The sequence below is a fragment of the Stegodyphus dumicola genome, chromosome 9 (genome assembly GCF_044657685.1).
Source record: "Stegodyphus dumicola isolate Sdum_Otavi_A_Nest chromosome 9, ASM4465768v1".
NCBI classification, from domain to species: Eukaryota; Metazoa; Arthropoda; class Arachnida; order Araneae; family Eresidae; genus Stegodyphus; species Stegodyphus dumicola.
The window spans coordinates 87879519-87898266 of NC_140776.1; the positions used below are offsets into that span (position 1 = coordinate 87879519).

General features: G+C 30.9%; 1 protein-coding gene across 1 annotated transcript in view; it reads right to left on the bottom strand.

Moving 5' to 3' along the window:
* Nucleotides 1-417: 417 nt before the first annotated feature.
* RpL30 (ribosomal protein L30) overlaps nt 418-18748 on the bottom strand; it is a 34449-nt gene continuing 16118 nt past the window's right edge. Inside the window, exons 3-4 of the mRNA XM_035359799.2 lie at nt 15178-15308; nt 418-491 (exon numbers count right to left, since the gene is read on the bottom strand). Coding sequence (XP_035215690.1) covers nt 448-491; nt 15178-15308 — 175 coding nt within the window. The 3' untranslated portion in view covers nt 418-447. The remainder of the gene's footprint in view (nt 492-15177; nt 15309-18748) is intronic.

Here is an 18748-nt window from a genome sequence, read left to right on the forward strand (position 1 = left end):
GACATACCACTGAGTAATTCCCAAAATGTATTTGTGTTGTTTCCACAATAAATGAGCAAGTAAAATTGAGATCTTCAAACTAGAGTATAAAAATTTTACCTCAGCCTCACTGACTGTAACATCCTTGAACAACATCTTAATTGTTGGAACAGTTTTCACAAACAAATCAAAATATTTCAAACCTGATCACTTGCTCATTGTACCTTTGCATTCATGGTTATTTAAAATTGAGCAAAAGAGCTACCTTAAGCTGGCATAGATGCCAGAAAGAACTAAACATTATTCCCTCTTAACATTTTTGCAAAGTATGGAGTAAAGTAAAAACAAATGTCCCTGCATTTCTTCACCTACGAAATAAATTTAATTGCAATTATCAAATACCGTATTTAATAAAACAAAAGAGTGGAAACAGACAAGTACAATAACAATTATTTTTTATTAGTACTATCACTGCTGTTCAGTAGGCATGGTTCTAATAATATCAGAATCACCTGTAAAAGAGAAAATATTCTTCAGAAGTACATGAATATAAAATTAAAAGATATATAATTTTTAAATGCAATACAAATTTATGACAATAAGTGTAAAATATTTCTGGGATAGTAAAAAAATCACATGTGATACAATGCTTGAAAATATTATCAACAAAAACTCACAGCACCCAAAACCCTATTATGACATCTACACCAATTGTTAATTTTTAAAAATATTTCACGCAATGCCATTTTTAATAACAGCTTAAATAAAAAATTAATATAAATTAGAGTTAGTTAAAACATGTTTTCAATATTAACAGTTCACAGTACGATTTCAAGGGAAAAAAAATTCTTGTGTCACTCATCAAAATAGACATTTTGAAAAATTTAAACATATATAAAATCCACCTAATGTAACAAGGCTATGAATTAGCCAGAATAAAAATATGAACTATTGATCCGTTTCATGCATCAAGTGAACCGTGAACCTCATAAGTGGTGTCATGACTTTTAGAAAAAAATTACTTTGGCTCTTGCCTGAGAAGACTTAAAGACCACTATTTTACGTTGTTGTTGGTACAAATTGTGGCCTAAAATCATGCTCTTGCCTATGATAACTTATTTTCCCTAGGTTTTATAACAAGTCCAAAGCCTGTGCCTGACATCTTGGAATGAATTACACATTTGCAGAAGATTGGTGTTATTGAAGAGGGGGTGATGACTAGGATCAATGAAATGATAATTCTGTATTCCTGGTATACAATCAAACTGATGGCGAAATAACCGAATATGTACTGAAAAAGGAATGAAAGAAGGGGGAAACGAATGTGACACACTGAGTAAGAGAGTTATGTGGAAAGAGGTTGATAAAAGTTCATCAATGTCAGTTCATGCCATGAAGTTTCACTGCATACACAACAAATTTTTAAAACTTTGACAATAATACTGTATGCATAAGATATATTTTAAAGTTAAGTTACACCAAGAAATTCAGAACTTTCATGTGATAATACATATGGCAATTTTTCAATGCCATCTAATTTTCTGAAATATAACATCATGTGTTTTAAAAAATCTGTACGACTTTCAATATAATTTAACACTGGCTGATAGATTGAAAAATATGACCAATGGACTTCACATGATGAAATTTTATGGATAGTATCATTAAACATGAACACGTAAGTTCTAGAAGCATATATTCAACAATCATCTAAAATTGGTGAGATCCTGCTGCTGCTGGTTAAGAGATATTATTCTATTGCATTTAAGATGACATTTTGGAAGTATTTCTAAGTAGTTCATTTGTCTTCATAAATTTTAATGTAAAGATAGCTATGCACTCAAATGTCACCAAGTTCACCAGGTTTCAGGAATGAAATTGATAAATTTTAATGACTAAAAGGCAGAAATCTAGTCAATAAGAATACACATTTAATTTAGCCACAGGGAATATTCAGCTCGAAGGTAACAGCTATTAATATTGCACATATTAATACTATATAGCTATTCTACCCTTAGCACATAATGTAATAAAATGACAACATTTATACGTAACTGTATCAAGGACACTAATGATTCAACTCTGATACAGTTGTTCTGAAGCAAGAAATTCTAAATTTAATGCAAGAGCTCAATATCAAAAGAGAATTACAATTTACATATCTCATTAGTTATCGAATCAATATGCATGCTGTCATTCCAATAATATGGCTTTATCTAATTTTGAAAGTAAGACATAAGGAAGCTGTAACATGGTTGTTAAATCACATAAAAATCTTGCTTACTGAAACAATGAAGAAAATAAGATTGAATCAGTTAAGTTTTAAAAACCTACTTCTTACAAGTAATTGCATATTTTATAGAGAAAACAAATAATTAATATATACACATGTTAAATGCTGACAGGGTTCATACACATTTCTGCACACGGAAATTAGGTACTTTTAAGGACCATTAATGAAAAAAAATTAAGGACCTATGAGCAAATGGAAACTGAATAAATTCAATTAAAAATATTATTCTATGCTTGAATTTCACTTTTGTAACACCATCCTAAGAATAAAATAGATCCATAAGTAGTATGCATTATTACTAAACATGAATTAACTAACATAATTATGAATAAGTTTGAGAATAAAATAAATTTCATGCAGTTTATCAAGTAGCTATAAATATTTTACACTTATAATAGTTGGACATATTTAAAAGAAGATAAGTGACATTTATGCTTTACTAATAGTTAGCTTTATGCTTTTTTTTTTTTTTTTTAAATGTCTAATTTTGTCACATACTTGGTCAGTAGAGGTTTAGCAAATAGTAGGGAGATTTTATGTTAAATGGCATAGATTAAAATGAGAAGTGAGATCATAATCAGCATGATTCATAACAAAAGACTGAATGTTGCTTGTCTATAGAGAGACCTGCTGATTGGAACAAACTTGAAAGGCCTGATGTAGGCACAGTTGGCAAGTGTTGAAGTTAGTCAAGCTCTGCTTAATGCAGTTAATGTCATAGCTTTGTGTAGAGTTCCAGGGATTGTAACCCAGTTAATATACTTTAAGGTTCCAATAAGCCATTGAAGCACCAGAGGTGATAAGTTGTTTCATATACAAGTCTCAGTAGATGCAAGAATAAGTTTTACTTGATGGTGTTGATGGTTATTTGATGGGTTCTCCACATAAAGAATTTGGCGTTTGGATTCCCTAAAAACCCCAGTCGCCGTTTAAAAGGGAAAGTATATAAGGTATTTCTCCCACCTTCTTGGCGACCCTTCGTGGTGTAGTGGCATTCCAGAGGTCCGCAGTTCGATTCCCGGCAAATTTAATTCGCAGTCTGATTCCCGGTTGTTAATTTTTTATTTTTCCTGCTTTCAAAAATACCTAATGTCTCTACAAGCCTTACCAAACATTTTGGCTAGTTTATATCAATTTTCTCCTCTTTAATTATAGATCTTTTCTGACAATAATTAGAAATTTGTCTCAATATGCAAACCAATATTTTTGCTAGTTTCTGTCTGCTTTATCTCCTAACTTGTCAATCTCTCCACAATGTACCTATGAGGGTTTACTTGATCTGGTAAAAGTTAAATAGTCCCGCCCTTGAAAGATGTGAAGCAAATTATCCCTGTATCTGAAAGTAACTACAATATCAGACAAAGAACTTAGAACATAAAGGTATGTTCTGATGCTAACAAAGTCAATTACAGCTCAGGGTGATGTAATTAAACAAGAACAGTCAAATTCAAACTAAAAATGTGGACTAGTGGTCAAAGATAATACAATTTAATTTAATCTGGCTTGGTAACTCTATCATACGAGGAAACGGAAATGGGAAATTATAGTAGAGGCTGAAATGATAAACAATTGGGTAATTTACATAATAATAACTGCACATATCTTTGAAGAATAATTTTCTTTATGTATTCAGTTTCTTCAACACGTTTCCATTTCATTTTAGAATTTTTGTATTTAATTAAGGATTTCTGTTATCCTAAAAAACACTAAATGCATTTAAAGAATGTACAGAAAAAGTGGCTAATTTAATTTTTTAGTAATATGAGCATTCAGAAGAAATATGAAATATATATGGTAAAGGCCGGTTACAGAGCAGGTGTGGTAGAATTTAGATAGGCACTAGGCAGCAGAATTTAGCATACAGAGAGATTGCATTAGGTGGGAAAATGCATAGCACCAGCTCTGTCTACGATGCATTTAGACACATTAGATGAATCTTTTAAATTGTACATTTTCAATTTCTTTATTAATAAAGAAATCTCTTTCTATAATGCCTGCCCAAGTGATAAGATTAGAAGCATTTTTGATATTTTCCATGTTTTTGTCTAGTGAAAAGTAGAGAAAATAAAGGGAAGATAAACATGTTAAGAAAAAAGATTTTAGTATCAGGAGTAAAACATTCAAATATTATGTTTCCATTGTTTTTGCAGACGTTCTCCAAAAAGTAAGAAATTCATCGCAAACTTTCTGTAACATGCATGCATTACATGTTGCTATGTTGATACCATGGAGACATTTTTCATTTTGTCACATATTTCTCGAATCTTCTAGAATCGTGGGTCTATACATCTTGCCTTCAAATCCTTCTAAACTTTCCATGCTGCAATGTCAAAAATACTAAAGAAAAATTATCCCAACCAATTTTGTAACAGCAAAAAGCCAGAATTTTTTTTTGGGGGGGGGAGAAGGAAGGAAAAAGCGCAAAATTAATTTTACAGAGAAAACTTACATTGAGAATTTTGAATTATCTGAGACAATTAGATGGGAAAAATGCTTAATATGAAAAAAATTAAAAAGACATTTTAATTAATTACATAGCTAATTTTGCTTTTACTAAGAGCTGTTTCGTAAATTATGCTTTATAGCTATATATTTTGTTTATTTTTCAGATTTAAAATATTGTATAATAAGTTGCCAAAATGAAACTATAATATGATGGTGAAAAATAAAAATGTTTTATTTTAATGTTATTTTTTAAATATAATTCTGATATATTACCATTATTTTAATGAAATTTATCAATCTCATGATGTTTTAAAAAAAAAATCGCCGAACAATTCTCAGATCTCGGAATTAAAAATTTTCCATATAAACTGATATTAATATCGCCAAAATGTTGACAAGTTGTCAAATTCAGAACCATTTAATAAAAGAATTCACAATCCCAAAAGAGAAAAGTTGTTTAAGAGCTCTTTTATTAGGAAAAATGAATTTCGAAATGCTTATGTTTCACTTCTTGCTTAGAAACTCGAGTATCCCATTATTTATGTTAGAAACAAATTATAACCCATGAACCCATTCAAAAGATAACCATATTCGTCAGAGAATTGCCAAAAATATTCCTCCAAAATGCTAATTCACACTCAAAATGGCAGTTGTAAAAACAGAGAAATTTCAGATGATTAAAATTAAATCCTTGATTTTGGCCCAAAATTAAGGACTTTTAAGAACCAAATATCGATTTCAAAAAATTTAAGGACTTTTAAGGACCGTACGAATCTTGGCTGACCTGTGAAATACGTTCAAAAGAGGACAGAATTCCGTTTCGGTCAGCTTTGAGATTTGTATACTGCTGGTGCGAGGAGTTGACGTCAATTAAATTTTGCGAAAAGCAACTTGATTCATCGGAAAAAAACTGTTATAGATTGGGACAATTACATATATGAATTATGTGTCTTGGATATGGAGAATAAACCAAACAGGAGATAGGTGGACCAGACTGCATTGTGGAAATTGATGAAAGTTTGTTTATTAAGCATAAAAATAATTGTGGTTGAGTATTACCCGAACAATGGCTGTTTGGTGGTATATGTAGAGAGACAAAAGATTTGTTTGTTGTCACTGTTCCTAATAGAACTGGTTCTACTCTTCTTAATAAAATTATTGTAAACATTGCAGATGGTAGCACAATTTATTCTGACAGTTGGAAAGGTTACCAAATAAATAGAAAAAGAAGGAATCCTACATGCTGAAGTTAATCATAAATACAACTTTATTGATCCTGACACAAGAGTTCATACACAAACAGTTGAGAGAATGTGGGACAGTGCTAAATGGAGAAACAAGAGACACAGGGGAACAGCAAGACATCATTTAGAATCTTATTTAGCAGTGTTCATATGGCGACAGCATCAGGTCAAAGAAAATAGTGACCATTTTAAATCTATGTTAAACTCTATATTGGCCCATTTTTCAACGAAATCCAACTGACTACTTTGATTTTAAATAAAGTGTTTTAATTTACGAGTTTCCACAAAAATTTTAAGTTTAGATTAGCAGCACTTAAAAACCGCCAAATCTGCAGCTGTGGGTGGCGTTAATATGTAAGTACCGATTTATACATAGCAGCATTCTGACATAGGTATTTTGACACAAAATTGGACCTTTTCTGAAATGACATACCAATTTTTTCCATATTTCGATTCTATGACTAAAATTATGCCTAAATATCAAACTTTGTAAAATGTAGTGCAAAATTTACGGAGAAATTTAAAAAAAATTATTTTGGCGTATGTTTTTTAATTTTCACCAAGACTAATTTATTTGGTGAACTTCTTAATTTATAGCAACCTATTTTCCTTTACTTTGTTTTTATTGTAGGAGAGTGATAAAGTCAATGGAGAAATTCAAAAAATTATTTTAGATTACTTCTTAATTTATACCAACCTATTTTAATTTACTTTTTTTTATTGTAGACGAGCAGGGGAAAAAGCCATCGTTCATATTTTCAAATAATTTTTAACAAAATGCATATTATCATTTGGCGTTATTATCACTAAAAAAGAAGAGATGCCAAATTTCAAAATACTCCAGTATGTAAATTCATGTATATCTAAGAAAACTTTATTTTACAGGTATGCTTAGATATACATCTACTTTAAGATGCTTAAAATTTCATTTTTGTAAATATATTAATTTTAAAATTTTATACAATTACTTTGCAAAATTCATAAAAAATATTTAAAAACAAATCATAACATTATATTTAGATTAAGCCTACATTTCAAATTCTGGAAGAGGGAATCAAAAAATATTTAAAAACAAACATAACATTATATTTAGATTAAGCCTACATTTCAAATTCTAGAAGAGGGAATCAAGTTTAACAAAAAAAAAAAAAAAAAGAGATATATTAATATATATATATCAAATTCAATTAACATCGAGAAGCTTAAATTTTGAAATCTAATTTTTAAAAACTACTGGAGTGATTTTTACAAAGATTTGGGAGAAAAAAATCGGCATGTCAATTTAAAAAAAATCTAATTTTATATCAAAATACCTATTTCTTCCGTCTTTTTGATAGATAGGTGGCGCTCTTGAAGCGCGCTGATGAAAAATATTTCACTTGACGCTTGAACATGAACAATGGCGCATGTCATATTTATTTGATGCTTGATTATGTTTCATGGCCGCTATAGGCGGAAATAATATAAGTAATATAAGTTTATCGTTAATAAATGTTATTTCTATGTTCTAAGAAATCTTGAAGTTTTGCTTTGAAATTCTAATGCTCTCCCAACCTTGACTCCTGAAACGAAACGATCTTTGAATTTATGACTCATGAAGAGAGAGACACCGCACATATTTTTTCTGGTGTCTGAAACCCGCGACAAGGGGAATTACTTTTTGAAAGGTAAGAAATTTGATTTATTTGTTCTTGGTATCGATCTTTGAAAACGAAACATAATGGATGATTTAGCAAAAGAGAAAAAGAAACGTGCTATTGTACGTAGTAAAGTTACTACACTTCTAAATAAACTTGAGAAATTATTATCAGAAGAATTAAGTAAAGAACATCTAGAAGATTTAAATTCATCATATGAATTGTTAATTGAATACCATGAGAAACTTAAAACTCTTGACTCAAAGATCGATGCTCTCATAACTGATGAAAAAGAATATGATAACGAACTACTTGTATGTGAAGAGTATGATGAAAAAATTATAACGTTTAAAGCTAAGATTGTTAGTAAAGTAAAGAAAATTAACAGTAATGAAGTTGTTGAAAGAAGTATAATTGCAACTAGTAATGGTATTAGTAGTACTCTGAATGGTAATAATGTTGTTACAAGTAGTGCTTCAGTAAAGTTACCTAAATTAAATATTGAAAAATTTGCTGGTGATCCCAGTAAATGGCTCGAATTCTTTAATTCGTATGATAATGCTATTCATTCTAATCCAAGTTTATCTAAAATAGATAAGTTTACATATTTGAAAAGTTTATTATCTGGTTCAGCATATAATTGTGTTTCTGGTTATGCTTTATCTGAAGAAAATTATGATCTATGCATTAAAAGTTTAGAAGAGAGGTTTGGTCGTAAAGATGTTATATCAAAATTCATGCAGATGTTGTTACAGTTAGAACCAGTTAAAAGTTCTTCAAATGTTTTTGGGTTAAGAAAGCTCTATGATCAGTTACAAATCTGCGTTAGAAATTTAAGTAGTTTAGATGTTACTAGTGGTTCATATGGACAGTTATTGAACCCAATAATTCTTAAATTGTTACCTGAAGATTTAGCTCTTGAATTCCATAGAAAAAGAACATCTAACCAAAATATAGAAGTAAGTGAATTAATAGAGTTCATTAAAATAGAAACTGAATGCCGAGAAGCAAGTATTTTGATTAATAGCTCAAAAGGTAATAAATACACAGGGGTTAATCCTAAACAAGGGTTCAAAAATTATAAAGTCAAATCACAAGGTTCTGCTTTTAACACATCGGTAAAAATGTTTTGCATATTCTGCAAATCAAACGAACATACATCTGCCGGATGTTTGAAATTTTCCGACGAACAAAAACGAAAGAAATTAAAACATGAAGGTCTCTGTTACAGATGCTTTCTGAGATCACATTTGCGGTCGTTTTGTCATTCAAAAATACAACCATGCGAAAATTGTAACGACAAAAATCATAATAAACTTTTCTGCCGTTTGAAATCGAAAGAAATGGAAGATGTTAAATCCGCAGGTACGCAAAATAAAACTTTAGTATCTACTTCCCACTGTAACACTCTAAAACCTGAAAATAGTGTGCTTTTACAGACATGTTCTGTTATTGCTCAAAGCAAAAATAAATCGAGAATCGTAAGATTATTAATTGATTCAGGTAGTGAACGAAACTTCATCACCCACAAGTTAGCACGCGATTTAGAATTGCAAGTCATTAGAAACGAATTTCTAACAATTTATTCGTTTGGAAATCAGCACGGTAACTCGCAAGAATTTGATGTATATAGTCTAAAAATAAAAAATAAAAACGATGATCGCTGCCTTGTTGTAGAAGCTATAGGGATAGAATTAATATCATCAATAGAATTCCAGGCGCCATCAACATGTCAAAACATTAAAGAATTTATGACTAAAAAGGGCTTGGAACTTTCGGATACAAGTCCCGTTAAGGAGAACATAAATATTCTGCTTGGCGCGGAACATTTCTGGTATATACAAACAGGAAGTAATTCAATGATAAATGATGGTTTGTTTATAGTACCGACCCTATTTGGATACACAGTGATGGGTAAAGTAAAAAATAATAATACCCGAATTAATACGTTGTTTTTATCTGCCGTTGAAGGAAATACATTTGATTTGCAGTCATTTTGGAAATTGGATTCGATAGGAATTGAAAATGAAAACAAAACATTTTCGGAAACTGATTTGTATACTATTAAGCATTTTAACGACAGTTTAAAATTTAATAACGGCAGGTACGAAACAAAACTCTTTTGGAAGGACAATAAATCACAACTCGCTGATAATTTTTTCGTTGCTAAACAACGATTTCTAGGACTAAAGCATAAATTAAAGGGAAATGATTTCCTATATAATGAATATGATAATATAATTAGAGAACAAGTTGAAAGGGGGATTGTTGAACAATGTAAGTTTGTTGAAAATGAACCTGTTATTATATGCCTCATAGGCCCGTTATACGTGAAGGAAAAGTAACAACAAGAATAAGAATAGTTTATGATGCCTCTTCTAAGTCTGAAGGAGCTAAATCGTTAAATGAATGTTTGATATCAGGCTCTAATTTAAATCCTAACTTGTTGGATATAATTTTAAAATTTCGCTTACATAAAGTTGCATTTTGTGCAAATATAGAGAAGGCTTTTCACCAAATTCAAATTGATAGTGAAGATAGAATTTTTTTAAGGTTCTTATGGTTTGATCATTCTTACGACAATAGTTTAGGCTTTAAGGTTTTCCGAATGTGCCGAGTGCCGTTTGGAATGACAACAAGTCCGTTTATTTTGCCCGCCACTATCAAACATCATATTAAGGGTTATGAAAAGAAATATAGCAAAGCTGTTGACATGTTAAATAAGTCCTTATATGTTGATGACCTTATCCATGGAGCAGACTCCGTTGAAGAAGTTTTCTCATTATCAACTGATGCAGTTAAAATTCTTCAAGACGCTGGTATGAACTTAAGAAAATTCGAATCAAATTCCGTATCTTTAAAAAATCATTGGCAAGATATTGGTTTAATTAATAAGGAAGATAATTTGGATAAGAAAACGTTAAAGGTGCTGGGAATAATTTGGGATTTGGATGAGGACACATTGAAATTAGATGTAGAAGAACTTTTACAACCAGTTGACTGGAAACACGTTACAAAGCAAAAGGTATTACAGATTGTGGCAAAAATTTATGACCCAGTTGGATTCATTGCACCCTTTGTTATCAGAATAAAATTCTTATCACAAGAGTTATGGGAATTGGGTATTGATTGGGACACAATTTTGCCTAGTTATTTGAGTGAAAAATTTAAAACTTGGTACTTTGAACTTGAAGTTATTCTCAACTTGTGTATTCCTAGAAAATACATATTAAATGATGAATGTGTAAATTTCGATAAAATAGAGCTTTTTGTCTTTTGTGACGCCAGCCTCAAGGGATATGGAGCTGTTGCATATTTTCGTGATCCTGATTCTTGCTGTACGTCTTTTGTTCTTTCAAAGAGCCGTGTATCCCCACTTAAAAAATTAACCTTGCCTCGTTTAGAACTTATGGGAGCCATTATTGCCGCAAGAATAGTTAAATATTTAAGAAAATTATTTAATATCCAAGAAGATAATGTATTTTGTTTTAGTGACTCTAAAATTGTTCTTCACTGGATCAGGGGTACCGCTGATAAATGGAAACCCTTTGTTGCTAATCGTGTACGTGAAATACAAGATGTTGTATCACCTTCGCAATGGAAATACTGTAAGGGAAATGACAATCCGGCTGACATAGTTTCACGTGGATTAAGAGCTTCTGATCTAGTGAAAAATAAACTTTGGTTCAATGGACCAGTGTGGTTAAAAGAGAAAAATGTACCTTCATCATCTTTTGATCCTTTGATCGAGCCTATTGTGGAAGAGGTACAGGTAGAACAGCGTCAAACTACTGTATATTCTGTTATTAGCCAAGAGGTTGAATTTGAATTGATATCCAGGTTTTCATCCTGGAAAAAATTGAAACGCGTAACTGCGTGGTGTTTAAGATTCTGCCACAACATTAAACCTACATCTTTAAAACTCAAGGGTTTTTTAACAGTTCAAGAATTGGATAAGGCAAGCAATTTGATTTTTAAAATCATGCAAAATTCCGAATTTAGAGAAGAAATTAGACTTTTGAAAGCAGGGAAGAAATTGAATCTCAGCAGTAAAATCCTGAAATTAAATCCTTTTCTTGATAGAGAAGAAATCCTTAGAGTCGGTGGTAGACTCTGTAACTCGAATCTTTCAGAAAACACAAAGTATCCAATCATTCTTCCCAAAAGTCACCAAGTTACTGAATTGATAGTCAAACACTTTCACGAAGTGAACCTTCACGGAGGAGCCACATTAACATTATCTGCTCTGCGACAGAAATATTGGATCATTAATGGCCGAGAAATTGTAAGAAAAATAATTTGGAAATGTATAAAATGTTTTAAAAATCGAACAAGCACATCCAGTCAGATAATGGGCGACCTACCTGCTTCTCGCGTCTTGCCGGATAGAACATTCTCGAATACAGGACTAGATTTTGCAGGCCCCTTTTTAATTAAAGCTAGGAAAGGAAGAGGAGGAACGAGATATAAATGTTACGTTTGCTTTTACATATGCTTCACCACAAAGGCCATTCACCTAGAAGTGGTCAGTGATCTAACAACTGAAGCATTCCTAGCATCTCTGAAAAGATTTGTGTCACACAGAGGAAAACCCAAGAAAATCTTTTCCGATAGAGGCACCAACTTTGTTGGGGCTGATCGAGAATTAAGAAGATACATAGCTACACTTTCTTCTGACGAAGCATTTCAAAACTACCTGAGCGGTGAAAATATTCAATGGATCTTCAATCCTCCTGCTGCCCCTCACTTTGGAGGCCTTTGGGAGGCTGGAGTGAAACAAATGAAGATTCACTTAAAGTGGACTTTTGGAACCCAGGTTCTGACATACGAAGAATTTCACACCTTAATTACACAAATCGAGGCGTGTTTGAATTCCAGGCCAATAGTTTCCATCTCATCTGACCCTGAAGATTTTAATCCTTTAACACCTGGACATTTCCTAATTGGGACTACATTAACCGTAATTCCTGAACCTGATCTTACAAATAATAAGCTAACCCCTGCTGAAAGATGGAAATTGACACAGCAAATTTTCCAGAGCTTTTGGAAACGTTGGTCTAGAGATTATCTTTCACAATTACAAGGGCGTACCAAATGGTTCAGGGATAAACCAAATTTAGCCCTCAATGACTTAGTCTTGATAAAGGACAAAAATTTGCCTCCATTAAAGTGGCGACTTGGACGAGTAATTGAACTATATCCTGCTGCTGATGGAAAAGTTCGTGTTGTGAAACTAAAAACTTTATTAGGCGAAATGGAGCGTACTATACATAAACTTTCCCGCTTACCATTGAGTGAATAAGACTCTAAAAAAAAAAAAAAAAAAAAAAAAAAAAAAAAAAAAAAACCCATTAATTGTATTCATAATTTGTGTCTTTATTATTATTATTAATTCAATTATGTTTCAGATTCAGAGAATGGACCACAATTGTGGATTATGGTAATTTAGCAGTTTCATTATTTTGTTTTCCTTCTAGAGATTGTAAGTATGTTTTATTTGTAAAATTTGTGCTAAATTTAATGTTGTTATTCAATTTAAATTTGTCATTATGCATTTTATTTTATATGATATACTGTTGAATTTTGGAAAACTTGTTTAAATCTAAAATTGAAGATCTTTATAATAATGTTGTAATGAACCAATGTTCATCGGGGCGGAGTATGTTCCGTCTTTTTGATAGATAGGTGGCGCTCTTGAAGCGCGCTGATGAAAAATATTTCACTTGACGCTTGAACATGAACAATGGCGCATGTCATATTTATTTGATGCTTGATTATGTTTCATGGCCGCTATAGGCGGAAGTAATATAAGTAATATAAGTTTATCGTTAATAAATGTTATTTCTATGTTCTAAGAAATCTTGAAGTTTTGCTTTGAAATTCTAATGCTCTCCCAACCTTGACTCCTGAAACGAAACGATCTTTGAATTTATGACTCATGAAGAGAGACACAAACACTATTATTGAAACAACGCTATATACATATTCTAAGTCGCGCTTTCAAGACATGAAAAACCCAAGTTGAATTTTATCAATTGGCCTGCTTGAATGGGAAATACAGAACTATACCCCTTTTTTTTTGTGCAGTGTACATTCAATACAAGGGATGTATTAAAAATTTCCTTTAAAACAAATAAATGTCAGAAAACTAACATTGATATAGACAGTAATATAGAAGTGGATTTCTTGTATTTATGATTTGTTATGGGATTTTTAAACCTACAGTATTAACAATTTGCACTTAAATGCACTTGCAAAAAATTCATGCGATATAAATGTGGTTTACTAGTTTAAAATTACAGATGCATGCTATTTCTTTTAAATAGTTTGCATTTTCCAATGTAGATTTCTACAGCTAATGATTCCGGAGCAGTAGGAGGCACTTAGAAACACAAACACAGTAGGTCTGAAAAATATGATCATATGAACTCCTTTAAGCAAATGCTTAAATACTGACTTTCTAAATTTTGTGATGAATTTTAATTAACATTTCAATGTACAGGACATAACACCTCAAAAACTCCTTTGTGAATTCAATTATTACTATCAAGAAAATTCTTGCTACAGGGATGAATTAATGAAATGACCCAGGACTTGCAAGACGATATTTTTTAAAAACAATCTCGTTTAGTTTAATGTGTGAATCTTTTATCAGAAAATGAAGCTTAACCCTTAGTACATGTCCAATTCATAAAAGAAGAAAACTAACTGGTCGTAACACTCTGCAAACTCATTTGTGTCATACAGACATATCTGAATCTCTAAAGCATACTTATGCTATAAAAATAGTAATATATTTTATTGGACATATAATTAATATGGAAACTTATACCTGCATTTATTTCTTGCAGTTTCTGAAGCTACATATCTTACTAGGCAACAGAGAGGAGGGGCGAATATTCTGCTTAATAAGATTCTAGGTAATACAAAGCTGTACCGAATTATCTCGAACACTTTTATCATTAATAATATAGTGTATTTCATGATCATTTTTTACATATTCTACCACAAGATAGACTAAAACAGCCAGTTGCATACACGAAATAGGGTTAATTTCAAATAAACAATTATTTATATAAAGATTTTCCATCACTATCTCCATAATCATAAAATGTTTACTACAACCTACAAATACTATAATGTGAAATGACTTCTGGTACTTATTAGTAACATTAGTTCATTGTCTGGTTACCACAAGTTAGCAAAATGTTTCCAATTAGTAGGACAAATAAAATTTCTGAAAGCACTATTCATGTAACACTTTTACAGTTCATTCAAATTCCTATTTCTTAAGAACACAGGCACAACTACAGGACATAAGCCAATTCATGTGTGGCTTAACATACAGCTAATTCCAATGCAATGTAAACTTGTAAGAGTTTAAATAAATTTCTGCCAGATAAGGTAATTTCAGTTAAGGATAATATATTTTAAAATCAGATTTTAAGTTTTACTCTGCAGGTTTGGAGAAAATGAGCTTAATTATTACCAAAGTCCTCTTATAGAAACTTACATGTATATAATTATTTTTTTGTTTAAAAAGTCTTCAGAATAACAGAATAATAAAAAGTATAGTTACCTGGATCTGTTATGCTTAAAGCACAAACCCTGAAGTATTTACCACAAGCTGTTCCAAGTTCAATATTACTGCCTGAATAATGATGTACACCAGTCTTGGCAAGCATAGCATAGTATTCAATTTCACTTTTCCTAGATTAAGAGAAGGTTATTTATTGCATTTGGTCTTATTTACATGCAAAATATATTAATATTCAATACAAATATTAGGAATGAAAATGCATCATAAATTAAATGAACGAAAGATCAGAAGGCCCAATTCCACCGCTGCAAAAGTATTCAACTAGCTCAGTTTTTAATTGTGTAAGATTTCTACTATATTATTAGGCTCTCCGTTTTCAGTGGAAGCCCATACCTGCCACTTTCCACAGTAACTATTCCAACATATTACTGTTTTGTTGACCATATCCGACTCTTCTTACCTTGTTCAACAGATAGAAACTCTTTTGACTACCTATAAATGATACGGAATGAAGTGACAAATATGATTCAATAGATCTCAATATCCTTTTCGAATGGATATTTTCTTGTTATACTCTTTCGCACTGCTAATGCTTATCTGCAGTTACATCAAACAAAAATGCAGATGTTATGATGTCACACTTATCCATAACTGATGCTAAACGAGTTGCTTTTCATGGTCAACAAGATAGTAAGTACAGAAACATTTTATCAAGAATGTATGCACTGCACATAAGACTAACCTAAAGTGAAGCGATTCACTGTAAATCAACTGTATCATGACACAAAGAGGCTGTTTCTAGTTTTAAAGTTAGTAACACATTACTGATTTGGTCTATGGAAACATATAGGTGGACAACATAATCTGCCATTGTTACTGGTTGGTAATTCCATGAAGGTATAACACACCTAAAAATGAAATATAAAACACCGAAAAATGTTTATATGCATTCTAACACTTTTTTTGGACATATTTAGCCAACATTTTATTCCAAATGTTAACCTCTATTTGAACATCTACGTGACAAAAGAGAATACTGATACAGTACAAAGTCTGCAACCTGGACTCATCGGGACTTCGGTGATTTTCAATTATAGATCATCAATTTAAATCTGGTAAGATGGCATGCAGAAATTATACAATTAAATATATGAAACCATAATTTATGAAATAAAGAGCAATTTTGATCTAAAGGGGTACCAAAATTTACAAAAAAAAAAAAAAAAAAAAAAAAGCTTAATATTTATTTGTTTATTTTATTAAACATTTCTTTCCATGTAAGTCGTTCGATTATAGATCACTGCAGATTACAGACTTTGTACTGTAATAGGTATTTACAGCCAAATGATGAAATTGTTCTTCATCCAACATATATTATCAGAAAAATTGAAAGACAAGAACATATATAGAAAACAAATTATGCATCTTCCCTTTTTAAAAAGATTTACATAATTTCAAGTTAAAATGCTTCAATACTGAAAGTCGCATTTTAAGTATTCACTTGCATATGTCTCTAATCACAGCTATATTGGGTAATATAGTTTAATTTATATCCAGAAAAAAAATTGTATTGCATGTAAACTATTTCCACACTGTACTTTAAGGAATGCAAGGTAAAATGTATACATGTATTGCTCATTAAAAGCCTACTGCTCTGGGTAACTTTCTGCGGTAAGAGCATAGACTCCAACCTTCAGCAAACCTTGTCAGTAGTCAACGCGCAAACGACATTTTTACAACTTTGAAAATGTGCGCGTAGCGTATGTTGTAATTAACCATTCATTAATTTTAAATTAATAATTAATTATAATCAATTTTATTACATTTAAAATCCATATACATATAAAACTGAATAATTAAAAATATACCTTGTAAATTATATGCACATTTAATTAGAAATTTTCTTTTAACTCCTCAAGCATTCACTAATAAAAAGTACTTCAAATCACTACTAATCATAGAAAAAATCAGAAGCTATAAATCATATCTTTATTCTGGATATGATTTCTACAGGGAAATAAAATTTAAATAACCAAGAATGATACATATAAGTATTAAACAAAATACGCATAATTTATGAATGCAAAGATTTATATGTAGCATGCTTAGCAAGCTTAAGTTCTGATTTTGAGAATGTTTTTTTATAACACAGTTCTTCATTTGCCTCCATATTTATTTTTTCAATCAAGAGTTTTAAGACCTAAATTTGGTCGAAATTCCATCTGATTTTTTTTAACAATAGAAAAAATTCTTTCGCAAGCTGCATTTGAATGAGGTATTATTAAGACAGCAAGCATTACAGAAGGCAATACTTTGCATTTAATACACCCATTCATATTTTTTAATTTGGCAATTTCTCCCCATGCTATATCAATATGCAAATCTACAATTTCTTTCAAATCATCTACTTGATACATGGAAAATTCAATTTCTACTTGATTAAGACATTTTTCATCAATAATGGATGAAAAAGTATTCATCAAGTAAAGAACAGATGAAAATGAGACTTCAGTTCTCAAGTTGATGTCAGCAACTTCAGCATGTTTTAGAAATGGATCACTCAGTGGAAATTTATCAATTATATATGAACATGCAGTTACAAAAAAAGCTCACACAGAATTGAAAAATGATTTCACTTCACTTTCATTCAACTTGGCATTTTTTAAATATAGTCTTGTTTCCGCACCAATCACTAAATTTTCATTTTCTTTTTGTTTACTATACTTCTGAAATGGAATAGACGTTAGAGTAACATCTTCATTTTCTTTAGAAATTACTGATGGTTTTACGAATCTAACAAATAAATTCATTAAAAGTTCAAAAAGTTCTCTTCTCAATTTATATATATAAGGAGCTTGTTGTTGCAAATTAATATTTACTGTTATAAACAAAGGCAAAGTATTTTTCAAAAATAACAAGTACAATTTGGTGGTCGGTGAATGTAAAATTTTTTTAATGTTTTGCAATCTCTTTCCTTCATTCTCACTGTTATCTGGTTTATCTCCAAAAAAATTTATCACAGCATCCCACTGTTCCAAAATCCTTGTTATAGATTCTAAAAGAGACAACCATCTCGTACTGCAATATTTCAAAATTTTATGAGATTTTGCATTCTGTCACAAAATTTGTTGAGCAACTTTGAAGCTATGCTTCCGTTTCGAACTTTTCTCCAAGTAAAAATATATATCTATTATCAACATTTCAATTTCTGAGCCAATTAATTTTTCAGTAGCTTTTTTTGCAGCTATATGCAAGAGGTGGCACGGACAACCTCGGGTGATTATACTTGGTTGATGCATTTTGATAAATGATGCTACACCTTTAAACTTTCCAATCATATTACTAGCATTATCTGAAGAAAATGATAAGCAATTTTTCCATTCTAAACCTTTGTTTTTAAAGTTTTCATTTATACAATTAAAAATACCTTCTCCTATATTATTCGTGCATTCTAAAATAGAAATCAATGAAGTAATTATCACTCCCTTTTCTTTACTGTAGTATGTTATAACCAATGGGTACAGTTTGTTATCATTGTTATCATTACTTCCATCAGTACTTAGAGAAAATGATGTACTGCACACTGATTTTATAATATCAGCAACAGTAT